The 8,366-nt window shown below is 35.8% G+C and overlaps 1 protein-coding gene across 1 annotated transcript; it reads left to right on the forward strand.

Annotated features, from left to right (window-relative positions):
- The first annotated feature begins 4,371 nt into the window (after nucleotides 1–4,371).
- LOC127548336 (olfactory receptor 1361-like) lies at nucleotides 4,372–5,313 on the forward strand. The gene has a single exon (XM_051975723.1). It carries the CDS (start codon nucleotides 4,372–4,374, stop codon nucleotides 5,311–5,313), a length of 942 nt encoding a protein of 313 aa, XP_051831683.1.
- The last annotated feature ends 3,053 nt before the right edge of the window (nucleotides 5,314–8,366 follow it).

An 8,366-nucleotide genomic window follows, 5' to 3' on the forward strand; every position in this document is an offset into this window, starting at 1 on the left:
AGACTTGCTAGAAAAGCACCTATAATACTCCTCATATACCCTTCCTTACAGACTGAGCTGACACATGTTCTCATGCACACAACCTCATCCAAAACCTCAGGACCTCTTTCATCTCCAAGAATCCCCAGCTTGAGTTAGCTCCCTGACAGAAACTCTCAGCTGCGAGGACACCAGGTGAGAAAAGGTAGCTGAATCTATCAGGAACAGAGCAAAAGCTCCAAACCAAACAATCAAGTAGGAATATCTATAGAAGGCATTTTCTACTTATTTCAAGGAGAAATCTCACTAAAAATAGTGACTGAGTCTCATAAAATCATAGAAATTTAATCCTAAAAAGGACTTAAGAACATAGAAGAACAGAAAAGCTCAAAGGGGCCATAGAATGTCAGACTGGAGAGGTCTCAGAAGAAAATTAAAATGAAAAGACATCAAGATATCTATTCTAAGGAAAATAAAATATTTAAGATCAAAGAAAATTTAAAATCTAGAACATCAGAGATGCATAAGACTAGAAAGTATCATAGGACATATGTTCAAAGTAAAGACTTTATTATAATGTGAGATTTGAGAAAAGCTAGCACATAAATTTTTGAATGTTAGCGTAAGATGGGAGAGTGGAAGGCAGTAATCATTTATCTAATACCTACTATAATCCAGGCACTTTACAAACAGTAAGTCCTTTGACCCTCAAAAGAAACCTTTGAGGTAAGTGCTATTGTTTTTCTCTTTTTACAATTAAAGTAACTAAGAGAAGAGATGAAGTGACTTGCCCAACATCATCCAACCAGGATGGTGCTTTTAATCTGAGGCCAGATTAAAAGTCAGATCTTCCTGCCTCCAGGCCTAATACTCTGTCGGGGGCCACCCAAATACTAGAGGGAACCTTAGGACATAGAACACAGAATGTTCAAAATAAAAGACAACTTAAAATCAGTCAGCATTTATTAAGAAGTTAAGGTGTGCCAGACTCTGTGTGCTGACTGATGGAGATATGAAGAAAAACATCAAAAGACCCCTAGGATGAAAGAGTTTCATTCTGATTCAAAAGACAGCATGCCCATATGGAAGTAGATACAGAATGTTATAGAAAATGAAAATCCAGTCCTTGAGAGAGACTAGAATATTTGCTGATTCAAAGGATCAAGAGAGGTTGAAGGTAAAAGTGGTTTTAGCTGAGTTTGGAAAAAAACCAAGGATTCCAAGAGGAAGAAGGGAGGAGGTAGAGCACTGTAGGGATAGAACAGGGCCAATACAAAAAGGGAGGTTTGCTGTTGTTTTGTCATTTTTCAGTCATGTCTAATTCTCTGTGACCCTAGTTTGGGTTTTCCTGGCACAGATGCTGTAGCAACTTGCTATTTCCTTCTTCACTTATTTTCTCATATGAGAAAATTGAGGTAAACAGGGTTAAGTGACTTATCCAACATCACACAAATAATAAATGTCTAAGGCAAAATCTGAACTCAAGAAGATGAGCCTTCCTTCTTTCAGATCCAGCACTCTATTCACAACATCATCCGCCTCCTCACAAAGAAAGGAAATAGAGAATCACATATGTCAGGAAAACCAGTGAGGTTGTAATGTGACATGCAAATGTAAAAAAAAAAAAACCATGGCCTTTGCTGCTAATTTCCTTTATGAACGAATATGATCTTTTCTTTCTAAAAGAACTAAAATGCCAAATTCAATTTGTCCTTTTCTAGTGCTGTAAAAGGAAGGAAGATTAGCATAGGAGGAAAATGATAAGGAACCACTGCCATCCCTATTCAGTATCTGTCTGCAGGGATTCTGGACATAGAGAAGCTGGACCTGACTTGGCCACAAGAAGACCAAGGACATGGAATTCAATGTGTGATGAATTTAGTTTTGTGTGTTGGAAAAATGAAGTGAAAGATTCTCTAATGGAATTCTATCAATAGTCAAAGGATTTAGATCTGGGAGGGACTTTAGACCAAAGAACAGAGATAGGAGGCATCTGAGAGCATGAATTCTCAAAAATAAAGGAGACTTGAGAATACAGAATGGGAAACCCAAAAGGGGCCAGCAACTAAAAAAAAAACAGAGAGAACTATAGAAAGTACAGGGAATACTGATCTGTAAAGATACTGAAAGAACTTTAGAACAAAAGTAGTCTAGAGCTGGAATATCAAATTTGAATATGAACTTATAGAATAGAATATCAAACTTAGAAAAGAGCTTAAAGACCAGCTTTTTCAAATTGAAAAAATAAACTGTTCTGGGTCACACAGCCTGGAAGATCTGAGGCTGGATCCCAAATCTCTTGAATGCCAATGCTCTTTCCACTACACAATGATACCTCTATTTCCCAGATCTGAAACTTTAGATATGAAGATAATTTCTGCAAAAGGAACAAGGAAGTTGCCCTTCTTTAATTTTGGGAGCTCATTGCATCCAAAAATTGTCTATGACATTGTTCAATCATCTGGGAAACAACTCTTTTTGGTATCCACTAAGATAGCAAAAGAGACTTTTTGAATGCTTTACTAACACCTAGATGCCCTGAGTTTGCAGCTGTAGCATAATCTATCTACCTATTAATAAGATCAAAATATTAAAAGAGCTTAGTTTGATCTGAGCTGTTCATGAAGTTAGACTGATTCTTAAATGATCACTAGTGATCTCCCAGAATGTTTATAAGCCTAAGACTTTGGTGAAGAATCACTAATGTACAAGATCTATCTTTTTCCTTTATTTGACTAGGAAAAAGATTGCATTTTTCTTTAGCCAGTCCTAGGACATCTCTCCCATGCTCCACAACCTCTCAAAGATCAATGCCAAGGATTCACAATCATATCCTCTAGGAATTTCAAAAATTCATATCTCCTAGGAATTTTATAATAATGTAATATAGTTCATCCAGATCTGGTCACTAGGGAATTATCTGAAGGCAGCCAGATGCTCCCTTATCATCCCCTCACTTTTCTTGACTTTTAACTCCACTTCAACAATGCCTGTTCTAAACTACAGAACCAATTCCTTGTCTAAAGATGATGCAATTTATCAGAAAAGGAAATTCATATAAGATTTCATTAATCTTTTCTTTATCCTTCATTTTCCTCATTCCAACCAATCAGAGCAGACAACCTATTCCTTCTTTTTATTTCTTCTTCAAAAAGAACCTCAAAAAGTCCTTCTAATTGTTGGTATTACTATTGTATCATTATTGGTACCACCAATATTGTGCCATTATTCATACCACTTGCTCAACCTATTCTAAGTACCAGAATTCCTGACAAAAAGCTTATGGAACTGAGGTTTACATTTGTATTCAGTCTCCACTTCTTACCCTTGTTTCCAACTTCTGAGCTGATCTTTTAAAAATCTGATGTGGCTGATGAGTTCCCAATAAGCCATTTTTCATTTCTGCAGAAAAAAATACCTTATTCTTATCTCATCAGAACTATTTGAACCTTAAGAAATTCATTCCTAAAAGTGAAGCTTTCCCATCTTGTAACTCTGAGAGTTACATTCTGTACATTGACCTTTTGAGAGCCCAGCAAAGCCTTAACTAGCATTTTGTGCGCCCATAGTAAACTTCATAAAATGTGCCTTCAAAACAACTTTTTGGGAAAATATATATATACATACATGTATATGTGCATATATATATACATATATGTGCACAAAGATAGATATGTTTTGTCTTTATATCACAGTTGCTTCTGACCTTACCCTCCAGATAGAATATGGATTTTGGATGAAGAAAAACAATTAATTAATGCCATACACAAACCAAGGCTGCTGGTATATACACTATTTTCACCAAAGTGATTTTTGTGAAGTGTAAATCTCATCATGACCTTTATTATAACTAACCACATATGTAAACTTCTCTATTTGCCATTTAAAGCTCTTCATAGCCTTACCCTTTTTTCTTGAAGGATTCAAAATTGAAAACAAACAGTTCTGGATTACTTCACAACCCTATTAAAAATGCTTTCTCGTGCCTATTTTCCCACAGCCTGTCCAACACTGACCGTGCCTGTTTTTACTGGTCTTTGCCAATTTTCAGGGTGTCAGAGTTCATTTCATTTTCATTTCTTTTCCTTTGATTGATTTGAAGCATGTTTTTATGAGTTGTTGATAGCTTAGAATTCTTCTGAAACCTTATAGTTCATATTTTATGATGTATCACTTGGAGGATAGCCCTTGTATTATATACATTACTATCAATTTCTTCTTTATTTTATATCTCATACTATGAGAAGGGACCTCTCATAATTTCTGACTCTCCAGTTTCTCTTCAAATTCTCTTCATATTTATTTTATTCAGCAAAAATTTTCAAATCAACCTTGAATGAATTGTGGTAAATTCTTATTTCGTTCTTTCTATATTTGCTTCCAAACAGACACATGGAAGTAGGAAATCAGTCTGGAGTCTCAGAGTTCATCCTCCTAGGCCTTTCAAATGAGCCAGAGCAACAGAGGCTCCTGTTCTTCCTGTTCCTCCTTATGTACCTAATCACAGGGCTGGGGAACCTGCTCATCATGCTGGCTACTAGCACTGACTCCCGCCTCCACACCCCCATGTACTTCTTCCTCAGTAACTTGTCCCTGGTTGATATCTGTTTCACCTCCACCACCATTCCCAAGATGCTGAATAATCACATAACCAAAAACAGAACAATCCCTTATTCTGGGTGCCTGGCACAAGTATTCTTTGTCATTTGGTTTGGGGGGATCGATAGTGTCCTCCTCACTGCCATGGCTTATGACCGCTATGTGGCTATTTGTGCCCCACTACACTATGGCACAATCATGACTCCAAAGGTTTGTGCCTTTCTGGTACTGTTGTCTTGGTCTTGGGCATTTATTAATGCCTTGACACACACTGTCTTGCTGACCCGACTCTCCTTCTGTGGCCACAATGAAATCCCTCATTTTTTCTGTGACCTCAGTTCCATCCTAAAGTTAGCCTGCTCAGACACCTTCATCAATGACTGGATAGTCAACACAGTGGGAGCACTAACAGTATTTCTACCCTTTATTGGAATACTCATTTCCTATACACACATTTTCATGACTGTACTAAAGATTTCATCTGTGAGTGGGAAGCAGAAAGTGTTCTCCACCTGTGGATCCCACCTCACTGTGGTCTGTCTCTTTTATGGGACAATCATTGGGGTGTACTTCAGCCCCACATCCACTCATATAACCCACCAAGATACAGCAGCGGCTGTGATGTCCACAGTGGTCGCCCCCATGCTAAACCCTTTCATCTACAGCCTAAGGAACAAAGACATGAAAGGAGCCTTGAGGATGCTCATCACTAGGAAACCAGGATTAACTCCATGACTATGAGATATCTTCCTGAACTTTGGTTCCTGCATCTCAGACAGACAACAATCATAATGCTCTAAGAATAGTCTGGCAAGGAGTCTTCTCTAACATCATATAAAGGCAATCTGTCTTTTTCTTGACCTTGGGACATGATGGTGAGAGACCTGAACCAGTTGTTAGGATTCCTGGTTCTAGTGGGTTTCTAATGAGAGAACTGTGGGAATTGAGTGAACCACATTGATTCCACCTTATGACTCAATTCTGGATCTAGCTCAGCTCCTTTTTTATTCAGTTGTGGGTCTAGTCCAATTTCTATCTTATAAGAAAATTTTATTCAATTATGGGATTTATGGAGACAAATGTTTATACCTAGCTCCATATGACTGTGAAGCTCAACTACCTCTACCTATTTCTCAGAGACCCTTACCTAAGAACATACATAACCTAAGAACAAGAGCAAAAACCCAGTCAGATGCAAAAATTGAAGAAATTTTATCACTGTTATATCTCAAGCAACCCATGTATTTTGTCTGAAAACTGACCCCACACTGGTCAGTCAGCTGTTGTTTCTATATCCTTTCAATTTAATACAGACACTTGGGGAAGAATGAAACACCTCTTTCTTTGATTTCAGGGAAATCCACCTCCCAATTCAGAAAAACTTTCATTTTTCCTTCTATTAGAAACCAGATAATCTAATTGTAAGTCCTGTTTTGTATCCTGCTTCTTCTTGTTTGTTAATACAAAAAACTCTATCTCCCTCTATATTTGGTGACAACCTGAGAACTTCCTAGTCCAATATGTTATGCAATTAACATGCATTGCTTCTTAAACTATTATGCTCAGAAGGTCAAACTTTTATTTCCTCAGATTTAAGATGCCATCCATCAAAGTTTTTGACAAGTCAAGCCAGATCAAGTTAGAACTCTGATCCCAAGGACAACAGCCTTTTAGGAAAACCTCCCTAGCTTATTAAGCTTTCACTGAGGGAATTCTTTGCTGAAGACTTTCCCCTACCCCAGTTTTAAACTCTATTTGAGTTCAATCTTCTTCCAAGCTAAATGAAGATTTATCAACACACTGCAGGAAAAAATTGATTTCTGCTCTGAAGGTTGGGGAAGGACTATTCCTATGAAGGGAGCAATAGATTCCAATAACAGTAAATACTGAAAGAATTCTGTCTTGGGAAAAATGACATGAGATAAAGGAATAGTATTAAATTGATATCCTTTAGGAAAATTTTTATTCACCAAAAACTTCCCATACAGGACTGGAGAGGATGAATAAAAGATAAAATTCTTAAATTAGCCTAAAATATATAAAAAGCCAAGTGGATCCCAAAATTGGACTAAAAAAGGGACTTTTGACTGGCAAATTAAAGGCTTTGAGATTAGACTTTCAATAGAAGATAAGGAGACTAGCACATAGGTCTTTCTTTTTATTTTTATCTATGTCTTTGTTTCTTATTAATATGCATCATGTTTGTATTACATCATGTTTAGTGTTGGTTTTAGATTTTGCATCCTTGAAAGATTTCTAAGAGAGCAGTCAGCCAAAAAGAGACTGCTGAAAAGCTGCAACCAAAGAATTAAATATGCTGGGGAAGATTAATGAAATTTATTACTTGAAAAGGTGATGCCAAACTCTGTCCCAGTAAGACCTGAACTGCTAAAAATGTCTGAGTAGATATTGAAGGTTTAGAGATTTGGAAGATTGAAGAATAATCATTAGGATGTTTGAAGTTTAATCATTTTAAGATTACAAAGAAGATCTCCTGGGACTTTGGTAATTTAAGAAACTCATCCCTTTTTCTCTATTCTATCTAATAAGAAACTCAGTAGAAGTCTAACATATCTTAGTGATTTTAGGGATGTGATTCTATAGAATTTTTAAGGAAAAATAAGTATTAAATTCTATAAACTTAGCACTTAGATCACTTTTCCCCTGAAGATTGATAAGGCTATATTTTTAGCCCTCTTTATTAAGAGGGCAGCTAGTTTAAAAGTAATCCCAGAATGAAGGAAAAATGGGCATAGCATTTGCAAAGAGAAAAACTTATTAAAATCAGGGATCAGCTTTAACAGGTAAACTTAAATTTAGGATTTGAAAGGGTGATTTTAAACTGAAAAGAGGCTGCAGAGGAGGGAACTTCTATTATATCTCCATTGTTGCCTTGGCCCAGACTTTGTTGTGGATAATAGGAATATTTTCCATGACAAGGAGGGGAAAGATGATCAAGAATTAGGAATGTTCTTGGGGAAGATTGAAGTAGGAATTTCAAAATTTTATATAAGAAAATTCCTTGCTTGGATAAACTAGAAGCAAAGTCACCAAAGAAATTAGAAAGAAATCATGTGTTTTGTAAACTCTTGGAAACCTATAATTGTAATAGCTCTGGAAATTGAGATTTTAATTTTATGGTTGTAAACCTAGATTTGATTTGGTTAAGATTTGTTGTGCAACTAAATTATGATGGGATAAAATGTGTTTTCTATTAATTGTGTCATAAAATGCAAAATAAAAAAGTGAAAAAAATACATGAAATCAAGGAAACCTGATTTATGTTTCTGCCTGAGGAATTTATTGGCCATATGAGCGTAAACAAGTTATCTTGTCTCCATTTACCTCAGTGTCCTGATCTTTAAAAAAGAAAATAATAATGGTGCCCACACTCCAGGGTGGTTGTTATATAATGATTGTGAAATGCTTAACATGATAATTGTCATATGATAAGCATTATATTAATGTTGACTATTGTTTTAAATTATTATTTAACTGGATATAACTATTCCATCCTTGATAACTCTATACCAGTTTCTAGATGTGATTAGTATAAAATGTCAAAAGTGATAAAATGAATACTTTTTATGTAAGATAATTTGGAAATGCATTAGGCTGAATTGACAATCTAAGTAATAATAGGTTTTGTTTCAGGAATTAAATACATGTTTTATGTGTGTTATAATTGTGTTTCTAAAAAATTTCCTTATATTTTGAAATCTGAGAAACCATTAGATCAGAAATGCTTATTCAGATGCTCTTAGAATACCAAATGAATTGTGTAAAAG

This window comes from Antechinus flavipes, chromosome 1, assembly GCF_016432865.1.
Source record: "Antechinus flavipes isolate AdamAnt ecotype Samford, QLD, Australia chromosome 1, AdamAnt_v2, whole genome shotgun sequence".
In the NCBI taxonomy this organism is placed as follows: domain Eukaryota; kingdom Metazoa; phylum Chordata; class Mammalia; order Dasyuromorphia; family Dasyuridae; genus Antechinus; species Antechinus flavipes.